This window comes from Cololabis saira, chromosome 12 (genome assembly GCF_033807715.1).
Source record: "Cololabis saira isolate AMF1-May2022 chromosome 12, fColSai1.1, whole genome shotgun sequence".
NCBI lineage: Eukaryota > Metazoa > Chordata > Actinopteri > Beloniformes > Belonidae > Cololabis > Cololabis saira.
In genome coordinates, this window is record NC_084598.1 from 451,022 (window position 1) to 473,585 (window position 22,564).

Here is a 22,564-nt window from a genome sequence, read left to right on the forward strand (position 1 = left end):
GGACCTATTATGGCATCTAATACCTATTTTAAACAGGCCTTGAATGTTTTAAAAACAAACTTTTGATTGTTTTTGCTCAATAAATTAGAAATTCAGCCTCTGAGCCATGTCTGCAGCTTCCCAGTGTCTAACCCATGGATCTATTATATAACTGGATACAGGACCAAAAATGGCCGCCCATTCATTTCAATGCATTCTGCTCAGCCAGCGCATACGCCGAAAAAATTTCTGACTTCCTGGTTTACTTCCTGGTACACGGGCCCATAGAGGATGCGCAGTTGAGTCACCTCCCATGATGCTCTGGGGCACATCAATGGCACCGACACGGCCGTGACGTCACCCCCATGGCCCCATGGGATTTTTTGTTGCAGTACCGCGGCTGGCCACCGGAAAAAATCGGCGTGCCTTCTGAGCGCGAGACTGGGGGGCTGGTCTAACCTCATTATCTATGCAGGATTCTGAGTGGGCGGGGCTATGATAATGAGGCAGTGTGCTGATTGGCTGCCTGCCACGAAACATCACTACGAAAAAATGGCGAAGCTCTGATCGATGGAGTTAGTTGTGGGCGTGGTTTCACGCATCGGAGGCCAAATAATGTAAATCGCATTTTCGTTACGTAACGAAAGGGAGCAGAATCTTATTGGCTCGTAGATCCAAATCACACTGGACGGCTCATCCGGGCGGCTGTACAGATACTGCAGAATTTGGTTGCTTTCCTCCTTCTCTGAATTGGCAGGCTGAGGGGAGACCACTTTATATATGTTAAAGCAAGAGGAAACGTGTTTTCATAATAGGTCCCCTTTAAATGACCATGGTGATCCAGCCATGTTAAAACAACTAGTCGCTGGATATCCTTGATAACTTTCTTAACCTGCTGATATCACTTTGTGGTACCTCCGGGACTATAGTCGCCAATCCACGTGTGAAAATTATATAATTCTCTCTGGCACAATCTTCAACAGTTTGACCTAATGATTCCTTACATAAGTTGTGAGTTATGTTGTAATATGTCATCTTCGTTGTCAGGGATGAGGAAAAAAAATCTCTTGATATTATAACCTGATCGTTCAGTATTCAGGTAGTCAGTAAACATTTTTGCAATCAATGTTGCTTATATTGTTGGTCTTAAAAGAGATACTCTTTAAAACGATATATTTAAAAAAACAGGAATTGCTCATTTTTTTAATTAATTTCAATCACTCAGCTGCAAGACCGTATTTGTTCCTATTTAGTTCTTCACTTTTCAGTCTGTCATAGTCAGAAACCAACGTATGAAAATGATTGACACAAAAATATTCAACACTACCGCATAACATTCTTGATTTGATTTGATTTGAAGATTTTGAATATGCATGATAAAAATTTTGCCACATTTCAGGCTTCAAACATAAAGATAGAAAACTGTAATTTTTTTGTGAAGAATCAACAACAAGAGGGACACAATCATGAAGTGGAACGAAATGTATTGGATATTTCAAACTTTTTTAACAAATAAAAAACTGAAAAAGTGGGCGTGCAAAATTATTCAGCCCCTTTACTTTCAGTGTAGAAAACTCTGTCCAGAAGTTCAGTGAGGATCTCTGAATGATCCAGTGTTGACCAACACCTGTGGAATCCACCTGTGTGTTAACACGTCTCCGTATAAATGGACCTGCACTGTGATCGTCTCAGGTCCGTTTAAAGCGCAGAGAGCATCATGAAGAACAAGGAACACACCAGGCAGGTCCCAGATACTTTTGTGGAGAAGTTTGAAGCTGGATTTCGATACGAAAAGATTTCCCAAGCTTTAAACATCCCAAGGAGGACTGTGCAAGCGATAATATTGAAATGGAAGGAGTATCAGACCACTGCAAATCTACGAAGACCTGGCCGTCCCTCTACACTTTCAGCTCATACAAGGAGAAGACTGATCAGAGATGCAGCCAAGAGGCCCATGATCACTCTGGATGAACTGCAGAGGTCAGAGGTCATGATCACTCTGGATGAACTGCAGAGGTCAGGGGTCAGAGGTCATGATCACTCTAGATGAACTGCAGAGGTCAGAGGTCACCTACAGCTGAGGTGGGAGACTCTGTCCATACGACAACAATCAGTCATATACTGCACAATTCTGGCCTTTATGGAAGAGTGGCAAGAAGAAAGCCATTTCTTAAAGATATCCATATAAAGTGTTGTTTAAAGTTTGCCACAAGCCACCTGGGAGACACACCAAACATGTGGACGAAGCAGCTCTGGTCAGATGAGAGCAAAATCCAACTTTTTGGCAACAATGCAAGACGTTATGTTTGGCCCAAAAGCAACACAGCTCATCACCCTCAACACACCATCCCCACTGTCAAACATGGTGGTGGCAGCATCATGGTTTAGGCCTGCTTTTCTTCAGCAGGGACAGGGAAGATGGTTAAAATTGATGGGAAGATGGATGGAGCCAAATACAGGACCATTCTGGAAGAAAACCTGATGGAGTCTGCAAAAGACCTGAGACTGGGACGGAGATTTGTCTTCCAACAAGACAATGATCCAAAACATAAAGCAAAATCTACAATGGAATGGTTCACAAAAAAACATATCCAGGTGTTGAATCCAATCGAGAATTTGTGGAAATAACTGAAAACTGCTGTTCACAAACGCTCTCCATTCAACCTCACTGAGCTCCAGCTGTTTTGCAAGGAGGAATGGGCAAAAAATTTAGTCTCTCCATGTGCAAAACTGATAGAGACAAACCCCAAGTGACTTACAGCTGTAATCGCAGCAAAAGGTGGTGCTACAAAGTATTAACTTAAGGGGGCTGAACAATTTTGCACGCCCAATTTTTCAGTTTTTTATTTGTTAAAGTTTGAAATATCCAATAAATTTCATTCCACTTCATGATTGTGTCCCACTTGTTGTTGATTCTTCACAAAATTTACAGTTGTATATCTTTATGTTTGAAACCTGAAATGTGGCAAAATGTCACAAAGTTCAAGGGGGCCAAATACTTTCGCAAGGCATTGTATATGTGTGTATATATATATATATATATATATATATATATATATATATATATATATATATGTACAGCACTTTATATAATAGTTCACAGATTCCCCAACATGCTCGAAACAGAGTAGGAATGAAGTAATCACTTATCCAGTCCTACCCCTGAATCTTACGTACATTCTTACATATAACAAGACGAGTTTCAATAACTGTTCAATACAGTGATATAATACTCAAGTATATATAAATATAGTCGAAATCAAAGCAAAAGAAAAAGCAAAACAAAACAAAACAAACGCCCAGCATTAAGTTTTGCTACCATGTATGTATGTACTAATAGAAGTATTTATAATGCATAGTATTACATTATAATTACTTTACTATAATAGTACAATATAATAGAAAAAAAAACAATAGACAGCAATGGTATACTTGAATAACTATATAAGAGTTTCTTACGTTTAAGTTTATTTTAGACGGGACAATGCATATTAATGAACACTACATTAAGAAGTGTAAATACACCGGGTTTTAGCAGAAATGCTTGACTGCCATCTTGCACTGCCCCCCTCCCTCCTCATTAGACCCATTAGTTTCTAACAGCAGAGAACTGTTTACAACGTAACTGTGAGGAGTGACGTCATTACGTATTCCCCTCTTATCCAATGAGAGTTCGGGGTGTGTGTGACGCAGTCCTGCGCCCGGTAAAAGGGATTTGACAGATGCAGATCTCGAGCTGCTCCTGTGTCTGATTCCTTCAGTGGGACAGAGGCCATGGCCGCCGCTCTCTGCGGACAGAAGACCGCCGGCATAGCGACCGTGTGCAGCAGCAAAAAAACGCATGGGAATAAAGAATACAACCGCAGGTACCGAGAGAACTCCCGCAGGAGACAAGCAGCTCTTTTGTTTCTTAACAACATCTCACTGGACGGACGGCCGGTCCACCTCAGCTCAGCGGAGAGCGGCGGGAGAGACGCCGACTGTGATGGAGCCAACTCCGGCAGCGCGGCAGCGGCGGGGGATGCAGGCGCGGAGCCGAGGCTGATCACCAGCTACGGGACGTTTTCCGGGTTATCGGCGTCAGTAAGCTGCGGGAATGTCATTCCTGCCCCGGCATCTAAGACAGGACTCGCCGTGCCTCCCATCCTCGTCCTTCCAGCGGACGCGGGGTTCCGGGATGCGGGCAGCGCGGAGCTGCTGCTGGGGTACCGGCGGGGCTCCTTCCCCTCCCCGGGCAGCAGCCACCTCCTCTCCCCGTCCCCGTCCAGCAGCAGCCTGCTGCCGTCGCCGCTCGGCCCGCGGAAGTCCTCCACGCTGCTGTCGGTGCAGAGCTGCAGCTCCGTGTCTTCAGAAGCGCGACACCGGTGAGGAACAAAGACGCAATTAGGGTTCTGAGAAAAGCTGTGTGAGCCTGAAAAGTTGTCCAGGAGAAAATAATATACAATACAATGCATGAAAGCAGTATTTTCCAAAGGTAAAAGCATAACAATCCCCATGATAAATCAAAATTATTTATTAAACTATACATTTTAATATAACTTTTTATCGCATAACTTTAACTTTTAAACTCAAATGTCATATTTATGACTTTGCATTTTTTTATTTTTATTATACTGGTGGAAATTGCCTTCCATAGTATTTATTTATTTAGTAGTTTAGGGGCATGTGCTTGCATTGATCATTTTCAAGAAACGAGAAGATGGGCACCAGATTTAGTAGAAAACTAATTCCATCTCATTAGTCCTAAAACATTGAAAATACACACCACGTAATAAAACAATGGTGACAAGACATCTGAAATAAGTTTCATATGAATTTGAGAATTCTCTATGCATGATGCCTGAGAACAATAGTTGCCTGAAGTGCATTTCTTCGTCCATGTCTCGCAGGGGTCAAACAAGCACTGAAAATTTGCCCGTATTTTGCCTTGATTGGTTCAATGGCCGCACATCCCATCTCCTCCTTCTTCTGTTGCGAATATGATTCAGGATAAGGATACTTTCTTCAACATCCAACATCTTCAACTCTAGCAAGATCTTCTCTCTCATTGTTCACTCTGACCAGAAAAGCCAGAAGCTAAACAAAGAATCAACTAGAGACGACGATAAACCATTCAGGAAAAGAACGCAACCTCCTAGCGCTCTGGGGCGGTATTGCACCGTGGCGAAATGGACTGACGGAGAAGTCCGGAGGGTTCACGACGGCAACAGCGTAGGCTCTGCGTTGGTTTAACGTAGAACCTTAATTCAGGCTTAAGAAGCATTTTTATCCCATCTAATGACCACGTGTATGATTTCATTAGATGTAATCTGCATCTTCCTCAAAACAACAACTGAAAGTTTAGAGACTGATGGGAATTGGGATGGATTTGTTTAACTCGGGTTCAGATATCTGTCACACAAAGTAATAGCTTTTTGTTGGAATGTTGAGAATTTTTTTTTTTTTAAGTGCTCATGCAGTTTATTCTTTAGTTCATTTCTTGTTTGTTTCAAATTATTGTCACTTACCAAGAAAACAACAACCCCACAAAGTCAGATATTTTTTAGTGTCCAATTTGCAATACAGAAGAATATATAAATAGCTTTAGCGCTGTAGCTGAAATTAAAATACAACTCCTCAAACTGAGCCTGCTTTGTTGTATTCAAGCCTTTGAGTATCTTGTCTTTTACTCAACACTCCAGGGATGGTGCAAGTACAATTCTTTTTTTTTTTTTTTTTTTTTTTTAAAGGAGCTTGAGGCCGGATTGTGGCAGGATTTATGAAAAAAATCTGTATACTTTTAAGTTTTCTAGTAATAATGTCAGATGAAGCGTTCCAAACCCAAAAGAATGAGCCCTCTAGTGTATCTCTCCTTTGCCTTGAACAGGCTGTGTGCTGCAAAATGTGCTGCAATTCGGTCCCGAATTTCCCGCGCTGTCCTGCGGATGTGACGTCACATGACGCTGCATGTGCGTTCTCCCCGTTCTCCCGTTCCGGCTTCGCTGTTGGCTGCAGTACCTCCAACGGCCGTCGTGGTGAAGGGTGGCGCTAGAGAGTCTCATTTCTTAAAAGGAGCCTCAAGCTCCTTTTAATGTTGAGAATTTCTGATTGTAAGCAATGTTACTGTCTCGGTTTGAGGTTTTGTTTTTGGGTCTCTTCCAACTCATAAAAAGGATGTTTGATAACGTATTACTGATTATGTTACAATAATCTTAGAAATTGACTTTTTGCTTTTATTCAGCTTAAGAATCCTCATGTCAGTTGAGTGTGGGAACATTAGTCTTTGGAATAAATTAAATTAACTTGTCTTCTTAGTAAGTGTTTATAAGACACTTGGAGTGAAAGAATTTGATAACCTCATTGGATTTTGTTGTAATAACCATTTAAAGCGACACTACGTAACTTTTCCACCTTAATATCATATTTCCAGAGTCATTGTGATGGTACATCAACTTCCAACAGGTTTAATGACACCTCTGTCATGGTCTGAGGGGGTCTGTATCGCCTTCACTGGCACTATGTAACTTTGAGGAGCATGGTAGGAACCCTGCCACACTAAAAAACTACAAATCTTTACGGCTTTGACTGCTTTACGGCATACGTCACTTCCCCCTCCTTCCAGATTCGCAGTCGAGACGAAAATGGGCGGGGCGTGGAGCTCAGAGCTCAGCAGAAGCTGTTGTTGCGTTGTGGCTGCAGCAGCTCCACACAACAGACGTGGGGAAAAGATCCTAATGGTTTAACTTTTCAACGGTTTCCTGCTCGGAGGCAGAACCACGCAGGCCAAGTATCTGATATAACAAAGTAAAAGAGTGAAAGAGTCGTCGGCTCGCTTTGGATCGCGGCTGTAACGACCAAACACCGGCTTCCACACAGTAAAGCCTGAATTATGGTTCTGCGTTAGATCAACGCAGACCTACGGCGTAGGGTACGTTGCGACACGCAACGTACAGTGCGTGTCGCCGCGTACCCTACGCCGTAGGCTCTGCGTCGATTTAACGCAGAACCATAAACAGCCTTAAACCACAAACACTCACACAGACGGGTCGGATCAAAACACGGGTTTTATTCCCCACTTCGCCAGCTAAACGCAGTTGCTGGCCAGCTCTCTGCGGTGCAATTAACCCCAATCTTCAGATAAAACTAGTTTGTTGAGGAAAACATATTAACTCTTATTTGTAGCTGCAGAGGAAAAAAATAATCTCACGAGGAAAACAAAAATATTGCTCACGCCTCGGAGCCTCTTCAACATATAGCAGTCAAAAAAAAGAAAAGAAAAGTAAGAGTAATACAAAACATGTACTGTATGTTGTACTATTATACAAATGTATTGAAACACATGGCTCTTCAGTAGGGATTAATTATTATTATAATTAATAATAATTAATAATCATTATTTTCTCCATATACCGCTCCCTGGCTTCCTTGTTTAAGGTATCCCGGTAAATTCCAGTTCCTTTCCAGCAGTTTAACATCTTTTTTTTTTGCGTTCTGTCTGTTCACTTGGTGAAACAGAAAAGCAGCGACGGGACAGGAGTTTTCCGGCAGTACGCGCTGGTGCTCATGGGAAACGTAGTGTTCTTTCTGGTAAAACACTACCGCTTTTGTCCAAAAGATGCCGCCAAACTCAGAAAAGCTGAAAGTTACGTTGTGCTGCTTTAAGTATCACTAATGCACCATGAAAATAGTATGAAAAAGGGAGGAGGAGATTAGGGTTCCAACTAACGATTATTTTAATAATCGATTGATTATTTTTTTGATTAATAGCCTCTTTCTTCCGAAATAGAACCTTTTGAACTGACAGAGCAAATAATCACACAAAAAACAGGTTGATGCTCAAATGTTCAGTTTCAATATGATGAAATAACAAAAAATAAATAAATGTTTGTCTAATAGCTTCAGTAAAAAAAAAAAAAAAAAAATGTACAGCAAAATACTTACAAATATGTGCTATATAGCCTACCTCCAAAATATGTGGGCCCCGAGCTGTCAGAGCAATAAATAAATGATGAAGAAATGCAGGATTTGTTTCAAGATTAACACTTGTGTTTTACTATAAATGTAGAGAACAAGTAATATATATATATATATATATATATATATATATGTATATGTATGCACCATACAGTGCAGTGTCTTCACTCAGACTTTGAGTGTTCAACTCGCTCTGCAGACTTTTAGAAAAAAAACAACATTGAAAAAGCTCTGCAGATGAAAGTTGTTTTTTTCTTCTTGTTTTGTTTTTTTTAACTATGTAGATGTCACTCGCCATGTCGCGGGGCCATTTAACGTGATCTATGCATCGCATAAATTGCGCGACACAACACATCGCTAATGAAATTTGTTGCCAACACTTTTAATAATCGATTTATTATTGATTTTATCGATTCAGTGTTGCAGCCGTAGTGGAGCTGATACATACACTACCAGAGGGCAAAAAAGCAGATAATGAGGAGAGCTACAAGTACCTTGGAATACCACAGGCAAATGGCAACCACGTAGAGGCCACAAGGAAAGCTGCAACAAGCAAGTATCTGCAACGAGTAAGGCAAGTCCTGAGAAGTCAGATCAATGGCAAAAACAAGATCCGGGCAATTAACAGCTATACCCTGCCAGTGATCAGATACCCTGTCGGGATACATACAGTGGGGTAAAAAAGTATTTAGTCAGACACCAGTTGTGCATGTTCTCCCTCTTAAAAAGATAAGAGAGGCCTGTCATTTTCATCATAGGTATATTTCAACTATGACAGACAAAATGAAAAAAAAAATCCAGAAAATCACATTGTCTGATTTTTAAAGAATGTATTTGCAAATTATAGTAGAAAATAAGTGGTCAATGACTAAAGTTCATCTCAATACTTTGTTATATACCCTTTGTTGGCAATGACAGATCAAACGTGTTCTGTACGTCTTCACAAGGTTTTCCCAAACTGTTGCTGGTATTTTGGCCCGTTCCTCCATGATCTCCTCTAGAGTTGTGATGTTTTGGGGCTGTCGCTGGGCAACACAGACTTTCAACTCCCTCCAAAGATTTTCTATCGGGTTGAGATCTGGAGACTGGCTAGGCCACTCCAGGACCTTGAAATGTTTCCTACGAAGCCACTCCTTCGTTGCCCGAGCAATGTGTTTGGGATCATTGTCATACTGAAAGATCCAGTCACATTTCATCTTCAATGCCCTGCTGATGGAAGGAGGTTTTGACTCAAAATCTCACCATACATGGCCCCATTTATTCTTTCCCTTACACGGATCAGTCGTCCTGGTCCCTTTGCAGAAAAACATCCCCAGACCATGATGTTTCCACCCCCATGCTTCACAGTAGGTTTTGTGTTCTTTGGATGCAACTCAGCTTTCTTTCTCCTCCAAACACGACAAGTTGTGTTTCTACCAAAAAGTTCTATTTTGGTTTCATCTGACCATATAAAATTCTCCCAATCCTCTTCTGCATCATCCAAATGCTCTCTAGCAAATGTCAGACGGGTCTGGACATGTACTGTCTTCAGCAGGGGGAACGTCTGGCCCTGCAGGATCTGATTCCCTGGTGGCGTAGTGTTTACTGATGGTTCCTTTGTTACTTTGGTCCCAGCTCTCTGCAGGTCATTCACTAGGTCCCCGTGGGGTTCTGGGATCTTTACTCACCGTTCTTGTGATCATTTTTACCCCACGGGGTGAGATCTTGGTGGAGCCCCAGATGGAGGGAGATTAACAGTGGTCTTGTATGTCTTCCATTTTCTAATAATTGCTCCCAGAGTTGATTTCTGCATACCTATTGCAGATTCAGTCTTCCCAGTCGGGTGCAGGTCTACAATTTTGTTTCTCACATCCTTTGACAGCTCTTTGGTGTTGGTCATAGTGGAGTTTGGAGTGTAACTGTTTGAGGTTGTGGACAGGTGTCTTGCATACTGATAACATGTTAAATAAATAAATAATAAATAATTTATCTGAACCTCTGGGGCCTCAGTGAATCAGACATCAGCTATACCTACAGAGGTTACATTCAAGTTGAGTTGGAGCTTCCAGAGAAAGAACCTGGCACAGCCAAGTCAATTCCTGCCCTTGCCTTGGTGTGCCCATATCCCTGCTGCTCAGACAGCATTCCTGTGCTGGTGGGCACCAATGTAAAAAAGATATGTTAGCCATACACGGCTAACACTGAAGCTGAGGAGCAGGGCAACTCTCTGAGAGGTCCAATGTGTTCCCAACTGAAGAATAGGATGTTGGATTAGGCAAGGGTGTCGAACGTCACATACAGCTAACTGATAAAAATCCATTCAGAGAGCAGTCTCGCTACATATCATTGGCTGACCCTGATGACCTTTGATGCCATCTTCAATGATTCCTGGCAGCAGGGATAATAAAAGAGTCAAGAAGTCCCTATGCCTCACCCATTGTCCTGTTAAAAAAAATGGACAGTTGCGAATGTCTGTTGACTATCGCACACTCAACCGGAGAACAATTACTGATCAATACGCTGTACCCCGAATTGATGCGCTGGACTGCTTGACTGGAAGCCAATGGTTTTCAGTACTGGACTTGCACAGTGGTTATTATCAGATCCCAATGGTAGAGGAGGATAAGGAGATAACAGTTTTCATCTGTCTAGTAGGATTCTACCAATTTGAAAGAATGCCACAGGGGATCACAGGGACCCCAGCAACCTGCACATGCTTCAAGTCATAATGTACCTGGATGATCTGATAGTGTTCGGAAAAACTCTGGAAGAGCATGAGCAAAGACGTATCAAATTAATCAACAGACTGGAAGAGGCTGGCTTGAAGCTGTCAATAGATAAGTGCCAGTTCTGCCGACCACAAGTCACACATAGTGTCAGAGAGTGGAATCGTCACAGATCCAGCTAAAGTTGAAGCGGTGGAAGCAGCCCACTGATCTCCCTTCCCTGCAGTCATTCTTAGGGTTCTGTGGGTACTACTGACGCTTCATAAAGAACTACTCCATCATATTAAGACCTCTAACTGAACTGTGTCAGGGTTACGCTCCCACTCAGAAGAAGAGGAAAGTAGACAAGGTGCCTGATAAGACGTACTATTAAGGTCACCTTTTGGGGAGAGGTGGGATGAATCGTGCACAGAGGCCTTCCAGTACTTCATCCACTGTCTCACCAAAGCGCCGGTCCTGGCTTTCGCTGACCCAGCCAAGCCGTACGTCTTGCACATTGATGCTAGCTTCCATGGTTTGGGAGCCGTGTACAACCAGGAATATCCAGAGGATTTGAGACCAGTTGCTTTTGTGAGCAGAAAGCTCAGTACCTCTGAAAATAATTACCCAGTGAATCAACTTGAGTTCCTGTTGCTCAAATGGGCTGTGGTAGATAAATTCCACGATTATCTGTACGGGACGAAGTTTGTGGTGAGGACAGATAACCACCCCCTCACGTACATACTCACCACTGCCAAACTTAAGGCAACTGGTCACCGTTGGCTCGCTGCTCTGTCAACATACAACTTCACTCTCCAGTATTGGCCAGGGCGCAGCAACATTGATGCCGACTCACTGTCACGCAATCTGTGATGAAACGCAGTGGCAAAATATGCCCCCTGAAAGTGTTAAAGCTCTCTGCAAACGGGTAATTTGTGGGAAGCCCTCAGCCTCAAAGCAGCTAGGGATTTCTCCAGAGGCCATCCCAGAGTGCTATGTTTTCGCCTCTTGTCTGGAGCTTGGATTCCTGAGTCAACTTAGCAGAGAAGATCTCATCAGAGCTCAGAATGAAGACCCAGTGATAGCACCAGTAAAGAAAGTAGTTGGTGGTGGACATTCTATCCATACTTTCAAGGGTAGTGATCCAGGAGCCAGGTTGCTTCAACGAGAGGCTAATAAACTGAGGATAAGAGATGAACTGCTCTATAGAAAAGTTGAGAGACCGTCTGGTACAGTACATCAGTTAAGAGTGTATCAACATGGTGCTCAAATCCCTCCATGATGAGTGAGGACATCTTGGGGTAGAAAAGACAGGTGAACTAATCAGAGATAATTTTTACTGGCCCAAGATGGGAGCAGAGGTGGAGCAGTATGTAAAAAAATGTGGGAGATGAAAAACGGTCCCCCAGAGAGCTGCTCCACTAAACCAGATAACGAGTAATGGCCCTCTTGATCTGGTATGCATCGATTTTGTTTTGTCTCTTTAGCCAGATTCTCAAGGATTCGCTAATATCCTTGTAGTAACTATCTTTTTATCCGGTATGCCCTAGCATTTCCAGCAAAAGATCAAAAAGCTGCCACTGTAGCCAAGATTCTGTGCAAGAGATGCTTTGTGCATTATGGACTTCCGGCTCGTATACACTCAGATCAAGGGTGGGATTTTGAAAGCAAACTGATCAGAGACCTCCTGAAAATATTGGGGATCCGCAAGTCTAGAACATCACCTTACCATCCTCAAGGAGATCCACAACTTGAGAGGTTTAACCGCACCCTGCTCTCTATGCTTGGCACTCTGGATCCAAATCAGAAGCAGAAATGGAGTCAGATTATCAGTCAATTGGTGCACGCATACAATTGCACCTGAAACAAGGCAACTGGTTACTCACCTTACCTGCTCATGTTTGGAAAAGAAGATTGCTTGCCAGTCGATATCTGTTTTGGAGTGTCTGATCAGAATGAGAAAGATGTGACTTACCAGCACTATGTAACCAAACTAAAAACAGGTCTGCTCAAAGCCTATGAACTTGAAAGCACATGACAGGCTGGTCAAAGAACAAGTCTTGGAAGAAGGAGATTGTGTGCTATTGAGAAACATTGATGTCACTGGAAAGCTTAAGCTGAAAGATAAATGGAGATCAATGCTATACATCGTTGTTGGAAAAATGCCAAAACTCCCAGTTTATCAAGTGTAACCCGAGAAGGGAATGGGAGCAGTGAAAACAGTGCACAGGAACCATCTTCTACCTATCGGCAATCTAGTGAGGTTGCCTGCAGACAGGGATGAACAAGAGCTGCCACAGAGGCCTGGAACTAGATCACACCTGAGACTGATTCAAATCTCCCCACCGACAATCAATAGTGGTGATGAGTCATGCTCTTCAGAGTCGGACTGTGAAGATGTTGCCATGCCCAGACTACTGGGACAAGGGTGGGGAGATCTGTTGTCACAGCCTGAGTTGTTCATGCAGCAGTCAAGTCAAGCACCTGATGAAGTCGCACAAACTTCACCAGCCAGAGTGTCAGAAATTGACTTGAGAGCATTCGATCGCGTAAATTGGAAGTTTCTATTGGCAACTTTACATAAATTTGGATTTGGCGAATCTTTCATTGACTGGATAAAAATATTATACAGCTCTCCCAAGGCACGTGTAAGGACAAATGATCAAATCTCTACAAGTTTTAACTTGCAAAGAGGCACTAGACAGGGTTGCCCTCTCTCTCCCTCATTATTTGCAATATTTATTGAACCTTTAGCAGTAGCTATTAGACAAAATCAAAATATTAAAGGTATTGTTGAGGAATTTATCAAACCAGTTCAGAAGTCCGCTTTGTGGGGTGAGAGATTTAATTCAGCCGGCGGTCAGCAGACCTACACAGACGCAGTGTCTTGGTCGGTGGGCTGACCTCGAGTGATGTTGTAACCAGATTTTTATACAAGAAGTTTAACACCAAAATGCAGGAATACACAAATCAGGCGAGAGACAAAAAGTAATTTACAGTTGGATGGGATTCGGGCCAAATGTCATTATCAGACATTTGGCATGACTGTCACAGACTTCCAAAATACCCCATAGGGTGTTCTCGTGATTCAAGTCTGTTTGAACCAACTTCCAGGTGTCGTTTGCAGGGGGTTGGGTGGGGAGCTGGGTAGGAAGTTTGAAGCTAACACAAATGTGTTGGGTCCTAGTTCAAAGCCCTGCAGGAGGTAGGACTGGGGCAACCTGCCCCTGCAGGGGGGCCAAGCTGTCACAATGCTTCATCAATTCACAATTTTTTTTTTTTTTGTTGAGTTACAGTGGAGTAGTGATACATATTTTGCAAGTGAACCTTAAACATGTGATCAGAAGTCAAATAACAACAAGCCAACAAAACAAATTCAAATATCAGGTATCCGTTATTCCTTGGATGGTGGCATTTTGGTCAGGTATAAATATACAACATTCAGTTTTAATCACAGCACAAGTTCCCCCTTGAGAAGCTAGTAAATCCATCATCCTCACAGCAGTCATTTCTTGTGGGAGCATAGGCATGCCTTTTGCAGTGGTGTTTTCTAAATCTTCAACTGCATGGGATAAATCCCTTATCTGGTCCAAAGCTGCCATGACTCCGTAATTTGGAACGAGGGCACCAAAAAATCTTGTCCATGGTGTTTGTGTGTGTGTGTGTGTACAATTCTCTTCTAACAATGCAAACTTTCGGTGGTACAGTAACGATTCTCATGGCTGGTACCACATGGCTAGATAGATATTCATAAGCCTTCATGCCACAAATCCAGTAAACACCTTTTGGTAGAGGTATGGAACAGCGATTAACCATTGTAGCTAGGTAGTTATAATCCTCAATGGAATCGGGCAGTGGATTTTGGCTTGTTTTAGGCTTAACAAGCGGTTCTTCAGAAGGAGAGTATGTGGAGTCACATCTCGATGTTACATTATAATTGTCTCGTTTGTGGGGGTTTGTGGGGCCTGCGCTGCTCCTCTGCTCCTCTACCAGTTGTGGAGGTATTGGGTGTTGGAGTTCAGCTACTCCTGGGCTTTCCTTGCCTGCGTTGTTTCTTTCAATGGCTCCGACGAGGCGCCACAGAAAGAAGAAGGAATCGGCTGGTTTCCGGTGCATGGTCGAGGAGTTGTGTTCTTGCAGCGGGATGCGTGGAACCAGGTTAGCGCCCCTCACCCTTGAGTGTCGGTGGTGCAGGACATGTTGAGCCTTGGACCAGCGAGGTTTTCTCTGACACCAACCCCAGTCTCTGGGTTGTGGCATGCCACTAGGAAGAGACTGGACAGCTTTTACTTTTCTGTGGATTGACTGAACAGTAGAAGTTAGAGTAGAACAGAATGATATCATGGATTCATCCATGGCATGGAAGTCCATCTTCTTCATATATACAGAACTGAATTGCTTGGTATGGTCATAGGTCTACCCATAATCCTTTCATGAGGCGTGAGTTTTGTGCTTCCTAATGGGTGTTGACAGGTGCCAACATTGTCCATTTAAGTCCAGTTTAAAATTATCTGCACATACAAAAACATTTTCATACAAAAACATTTTCATACAAGAACAATTTCATATCCCTCACATAATGTCTATTTGCAGAGCTTCAAAAAAGTCACGGTGGGGGGAAGTGTTGGTAATGTTTGCAATATTTTTATAGGATGCAAATCTTGGAGCTTATCAGTCTTTCAACACTATCTGACACATTCCCCCTATGCTCATCTGTGATTGTTAACTGTGATCAGCTATGCGACATGCATGCTATTCACGGGTACAAGGATGTGGGTTTCACAACGCGGCCGTCGTTGCTGACCCCCAAATTATTTACATTTTTACAACCATGGGAATGCTACAATCCGTTTTTCTTCACCTCAGTAGTCTCTTGTAGGAGGGCTACATCATTAGGAGAAACCAGGTCGTTAGTATAGAAGGGCAAAGTTGTACATAGACAGGTAAGCCAAATTTGGCAGTTTCTTTTGCTGCATGGTCAGCTGAAGCATTGCCTAGTGAAACAGGGTCCATGGACTGGGTGTGGGCTTCACATTTAACAAAGCAATAGATGAAGGTAATTGACAGGTTTGTAACAGTTCACCAATCAATTAACCACATTTAACCGGTGTCTCCGAGGATGTGATAAATCCTCGGTTCGCCCACAATATATAAAATTGTGTACACAACCAAAAGCATACCTGGAATCCTTATAGATTGTAACAGTTTTACCTTTTGATCAGTGTATATAGTTTCATCTACTTGGGTGGAGCTGGAGGAGGGCAAGGCGGCGCTTTCAACAATTAAGAATTATCACAAATTGTATAACCTGCGTATGGTATTCCATTTTTATAAGCAGAGCCGTCAGTGAAGAAAACAGGAAAAGTCAGGACGAGTTTTAAAGACAGAGGTGTCAAAAGTATTCACATTCATTACTCAGGTAGAAGTATAGATATTAGAGTTCAAAAATACTCCTGTTGAAGTATCAACTCAAAATTTTTTTTCAAGTAAAAGTATAAAGTACTGGTTTCAAAACTACTTAAAGTATAAAGGTAAAAGTAATATAAGGGGGGAAAAACCATTAAGGCTAAAAGCCATTGAAAATGAATGCCTCTTAGTATAATGCAAATATATTAAAGAACCATATATGTGCACTATTGAGCATTGACATGTGTTTCAGAGAGCAGACACGTACAAACCAATTATGTTTATACTTCTCATCCAACCACAACCAAATTCACTCTATCCGGATGGCACAATTTAACTGGATAGTTTTTTTAAAGGCCAAAATGAAATAGAGTAAGGCTGTTTTTAAAATGTAAGGAGTAAAAGGCACAGATAACTGCGTGAAAATGTAAGGAGCAAAAGTAAAAACCGTCTGAAAAATTATTACTCCAGTGAAGTATACATAAACAAAATTTCTACTAAAGTAAGGTAATGAGTTCGCTCAGAGACAGATTTCCATGCACTTACATGATGAAGTTACCATAAGCAGGATAAGATTATGTAAATTGGGATGCTCTGATTTGGCTCACCACAATGGGAGCCGTTCCCATTTTCTTTGTTTGAGACGTGTGACGTGGATTGGTTTGAATGATCATTGGCTGGTTCCTCTGCGCCTCCTCTCAGCACTCAACCTGTGTAGGAAACACTTTTGAAAAAAACATTAGTATTTTCATACATTTCAGATTCTTTTTTTTGCGTTATCCAGCCCTACCCTTTGTTGAGGGCAATTAGCAAATATATATTTTGCATGTACCCTGGAGGAAATCTATCAATCTGATCCTGTGACAGACCACAATTCTCTTTTGCTGTCAACCCTATTTTAGCATAAAGTTCCCTGGGATTATCAACTACTTCCCTTTGAACTGTTAAGGCAATAAATATTGTAAAAAGGTCTGAGCTTGCTCTGGTGTGATTTTGGCAACAGCTGTGGGATTAAAGAGAATTCTTCAAGCATCAAGTACTTTACTTTTCAAATCATGTGGCAAAGTTAGTTTAACAGCTGTTTCCTCTAGCCATTTTTGTTTATTTATTTAAAATCTCTTACTATTATTTGGCTCCAAATTTTGTAGGCAACAGATCTTGGATTTTTGTAAAATCTAGTCGTCATCAGAAGTGTCATCGTCACTTGATTCTTTAATCAGTTTCACCGGATAAAGGTTTTGATTTCATCATTTAACTGGTTCTCTAATTTCATTTTTGTCTGCGTTGTGTTTTTGAATCCTTCTAGTAGAGCCATCAGCTTTTTTATTTTGATCAGTAAGCGAAGCTATTTGGGATTCTGCATTACGGCGCCTACTTTCATCAAAGATCTGAGGGAGTTTGAAGTGCTTTTAGGTATTTTTTACAATATTTAATACTAACTAAGTAACAAACAAAACTAACAAATAAAATTATCGGTACCGTGACTACCATACATGTATTTAAAGAACTGAAAAACTTCCCAAAAACTTTCCATTTTCTTACTGTAAGATCCCTCCAAAAAAACTTTCAATTACACTCACTTTTACCCACAAATCACTTGCTAATTCTTCCAACTATCAGTCTACTTCAGAGCATACAAATCATTCCTGTTGATGCAAGAAGAGCGCGTTGATTCTTGCAGAAATGAAATATACCTCATTTTGGGAGAGCGCGTCATCCCCACTTATAAAATAAAAACAGTTCCTCTACATACAGTATATGTCTATTTCTCACAAATATAACAGTGTTCCAACACTTACGGACCCCAAGTCCTGCATATGCTATAAGTCCCACCGGACTATTCCATAAGTCCCACTGGACTATACTTTTGGTACTCAGACCAACCATGGCGTTCTGGCCATTTTTCTCTTTAATGTTACCTGAGATATTAAACCTTTTTTAGAAGAGCGAGTCAAATTCTAAGGCAGGAGAAGCAGAGCACTCTCAGAACACAATCAAATTCAAGTGTTATGAAATTGCCAGCATTCCTAAAAACATCTCTACAATAACCTTCCCAAAGACAAAAAAAATAATAAAAAATAACCCTCACAACCACACAGCGGACTTACCTAAATTTCAGGATGACGTCAACTTTATCTGGCACTCCAGTTCACAGACTTTCGACAACAGCCCAGCAACAATAATTTGGGATTTTGTAAATGGACCCCTTACCTCTGAATAATTTAGATAGAAGTCGCTGGTGTGTCGTTGGTCTGGAAAAAGGAGTTCCCATCGAAAGTCTATTGTCATCCGGGTCAACGGCACCAAATTTGTTGAGGAATTTATCAAACCAGTTCAGAAGTCCGCTTTGTGGGGTGAGAGATTTAATTCAGCCGGCGGTCAGCAGACCTACACAGACGCAGTGTCTTGGTCGGTGGGCTGACCTCGAGTGATGTTGTAACCATATTTTTATACAAGAAGTTTAACACCAAAATGCAGGAATACACAAATCAGGCGAGAGACAAAAAGTAATTTACAGTCGGATGGGATTCGGGCCAAATGTCATACTCAGACATTTGGCATGACTGTCACAGACTTCCAAAATACCCCATAGCGTATTCTCGTGATTCAAGTCTGTTTGAACCAAATTCCAGATGTCGTTTGCAGGGGGTTGGGTGGGGAGCTGGGTAGGAAGTTTGAAGCTAACACAAAGGTGTTGGGTCCTAGTTCAAAGCCCTGCAGGAGGTAGGACTGGGGCAACCTGCCCCTGCAGGGGGGCCAAGCTGTCACAATGCTTCATCAGTATACAATGCAAAATATTAGAGCACAAAATAAGTCTTTATGCGGATGACGTACTCCTCTTCCTCCAGAACTCACAATCTTCACTATCAGAGACAATTGCACTTATAGAGGGATTTTCATCTCTGTCAATTCAATTTTCAATTCAATTTTATTTATATAGCGTCTAATACAACAGATGTTGTCTCTAGACGCTTTCCAGAGATCCAGAACATGAACATAAACATAAACATAAACCCCCGAGCAATTATTATATAAACAATGGCAGGTAAAAACTCCCTTAGTGGGAGAAAAGCCTTAAGCCAAACAGTGGCAAGGAAAAACTCCCCTTTAGGAGGGAAGAAACCTCGAGCAGGACCAGGCTCATAAGGGGGGACCCTCCTGCCGAAGGCCTGTCTGACTATTCTATTAATTGGTCTAAATCCACTGTTTTGTGTGTTAACTGCAATTTTAGGAATATAACCAATACTCAATTACAATCAGGGAACATTAGATATTTAGGCATTAAACATCTCCCCTAGGCTGTCAGAGTTAATAAAATTAAATTAAAGCTGCAAGCAGCGATGAACGGGCCCTCGCACTCACGGCCACCACCCCCCATAAGCATATCAGATATGATACCACCCACGACTTCCTATGTCAAACTATTCAAAAGTTATAGCAGAAAAAAGGGACAACCAATCAGAAGAAGTGGCGGGGCTAGTTCAGGCCAATGAAGGTCAAGGACTCATTACAGAGTCCCATGACACCACCCACGACTCTATATGTCAAAACATTCAAATGTTATAGCAGGAAATAGGGACAACCAATCAGAAGAAGGGGCGGGGCTAATTTTCACCAATTATGGTCAAGGACTCTATACCGAGTCCCATGACACCACCCACGACTCTTTATGTCAAACCATTCAAAAGTTATGGCAGAGAAAAGTATTCTAGGGGGCGCCGTTAGACCACGCCCATTAATGCAAACCATGAAATATCAAATTTATCGCCAAGCCTGGCTTGCATGTAAAATTTGGTGACTTTTGGAGAACTATCAAATATGGACCAATCAGATGAAGGGGACGTGCGCTTTTTCGCGTCTAGCGTCACCACGGTAACACTTTTGAAAGAGAAAAGTAATGCGCGTAGTCGCAGGATAGAGACGCACATTTTGATGTATAACTGACCTGGGTGCACGTTACGGTTCGGGCCGTATTAATTCTCGAAGGAATGGCTCATATTGCTCCAAAATTACGCAATTAATTCAGAATGTTTAAAATGGCCGACTTCCTGTTCGGTTTCAGCCATGGCGCCAAGAGACTTTTCTTTAAGTTGCGACATGATACAGGTGTGTACCGATTTTCGTTCATGTACGTCACACCGTATTCTGGGGCTTGAGGCGCAGAGTTTTTTCGGTCTGAACCAACCAGATGAAGGGTGGGCGCGCTTTTTGGCGTCTAGCGTCGCCACGGTAACGCTTTTGAAAGAGAAAAGTAATGCGTGTTGTCGCAGGATGGAGACGCACGTTTTGATGTATAACACACTTGGGGGCACGTTACGGTTCGGGCCGTATTAACTGCCGAAGGAATGGCATAAATTGCGCCAAAGTGACATGATTAATTCAAAATGGCTGACTTCCTGTTCGGTTTCGGCCATGTTGCCAGGAGACTTTTCTTTAAGTTGTGTACTGATACAGGTGTGTAGCGATTTTCGTGCATGTACGTCAAACCGTATTGTGGGGCTTGAGTCACAAAGTTTTCTAGGGGGCGCTGTTGAGCCATTTTGCCACGCCCATTAATGTAAACCATTAAATATCAAATTTTTCGCCAGGCCTGACTTGCATGCAAAATTTGGTGACTTTTTGGGCACGTTTAGGGGGGCAAAAAGGCCTTCCTTTTGTCAGAAGAAAAAGAAAAAGAAAAAAAAAATTCCTACAGATACAATAGGGCCTTCGCACTGAAGGTGCTCGGGCCCTAATTATGTTCAGCTTATAAAGAAAATAGAAGATGATCTTTCCAGATGGAGCTCTCTCCCCATTTCACTCATGGGAAGAATTGCCACTATTAAAATGATGGTTTTACCAAAAGTAAATTATTTTTTCTCAATGATACCATTCAAACCCCCTCTTTCCTGGTTTAAATCATTGCACTCACATGTATCAAAATTTCTGTGGAAAAATAAAACACCACATATTAGTTTAAAGACATTGCAAAAATCCAGAGAATATGGAGGTTTAGAGTTACCTAATTTTCAGTATTACTTCATAGCCAATAAATTACAGTATCGTAAAATGGTCAAAAGATCATCCTTTAGATAGTCAATGGCTGGACTCAGAGCAAGTGTTTTGCAACGAACTAGAAATCTCAGAGTTACCATTTATTAGTCAAAGCATCAAACAGCATCAATGTTTCAAAAGCATTAATATTAGCACTTTATCAGATTGGTGGGAATTTCTTAAAGTAGCTAAAATTTCACTTTTTCCATGTGACCGTAGACCCATATGGAACAACCCAGACATCCTGAAAAATGATAAAAAGATGGTAAATTTTGTTTGATGGAGAGATCAAGCAATACGGTATTTACAGCACGTAATTGTAGGAGGACAGTTTGTACCTTTGGACTTACAACTTCCCGCTCGGATAATAGATTTATGGCCGGTGGGGGAACGTGGGTGTTTTACCAGGGCCGGCTCTGCTGGTCCTGCTTCCTGGCTTCGGCCTCTGCTCCCCCTCCTTCCCCCCCTACACGATTCATACTAGGGCTAAAGGATTAATTGCATTTGCGATAATATCGCGATGTGATAAAACAAGATTTTCTAACCGCAAAGGCTGCGATTTGACCAGTCACGTGATCTGGTCACGTTGCCGGCAGAGAAAAAAAGTCAACAGTGCCGCGTGTCCGCCTGTAACCTACTGTATCTACCGTGGCCTCAGGGTTAGGGCTCGGCCAGGCAGGGCTTTATAAATATATGGGCTTTATAAATGTATTAAATATATGAACGCGGAGTCGGCGTGGCGAGGAGCTGCGCGCGGCACCGAGCACGAGCCGGGCGGACAGTTGCGCTGTGAAGCCTGATTTATGGTTCCGCGTTAAATTGACGCTTACGCCGTAAGTTACGCGGGGACGCGCACCGTACGATGCGCGTACCGCGTACCCTACGGCGTAGGCTCTGCGTCGGTATAACGCGGAACCATAAATCAGCCTTAAACCAGCTGCAGCCCTTTCAGCTCATCAGGAGAAGTTAAAGAGCGGCTGTGAGTTGTTCATTTCTGGTTCGTTTTGTTAACTCTGTGAGCTTTATTGGTTTGTTTGTTAGTTTGCTGGTGGTTTTTTTTCTCTCTGTGATTTTTGAGTTATTTATGAAGAAGTTCTGAGTTCCCTGTGAGCAGTACTAAAGTTGAGGAGGGATGAAATAAAAAACGGTCAAAATCACCCCCCCTGAAATAAAAACGGTCAAAATCATCCCCCCCTGAAATAAAAACGGTCCAAATCATCCCCCCCTGTAAAACTGCCATCCCTCCTTTCCATCCCTTATGTCATTTCATCAATGAATGTGGTTTTACTGCTATTTCAAAATTTAGAGTCATCACCAGAAAAATAACTTGACAATTTTCACCTGTTTCAAGTAAATTTTCACCTGAAATAAGTAGGAAAATCTGCCAGTGGAAGATTTATCTTCTTATTACAAGCAAAAAAATCTTGTTCCACTGGCAGATTTTTCTACTTATTTCAAGTGAAAATCTACTTGAAACAGGTGAAAATATTTGTTTTTTCCAGTGATGA

At 42.1% G+C, this 22,564-nt stretch overlaps 1 protein-coding gene across 1 annotated transcript in view; it reads left to right on the forward strand.

The window, feature by feature from the left end:
- Positions 1 to 3,646: 3,646 nt before the first annotated feature.
- The window catches only part of cables2b (Cdk5 and Abl enzyme substrate 2b), a 260,020-nt gene continuing 241,102 nt past the window's right edge, over positions 3,647 to 22,564 (forward strand). Inside the window, 1 exon segment of the mRNA XM_061735119.1 lies at positions 3,647 to 4,343. Within this exon segment, the coding sequence (XP_061591103.1) occupies positions 3,754 to 4,343 (590 nt within the window). The 5' untranslated portion in view covers positions 3,647 to 3,753.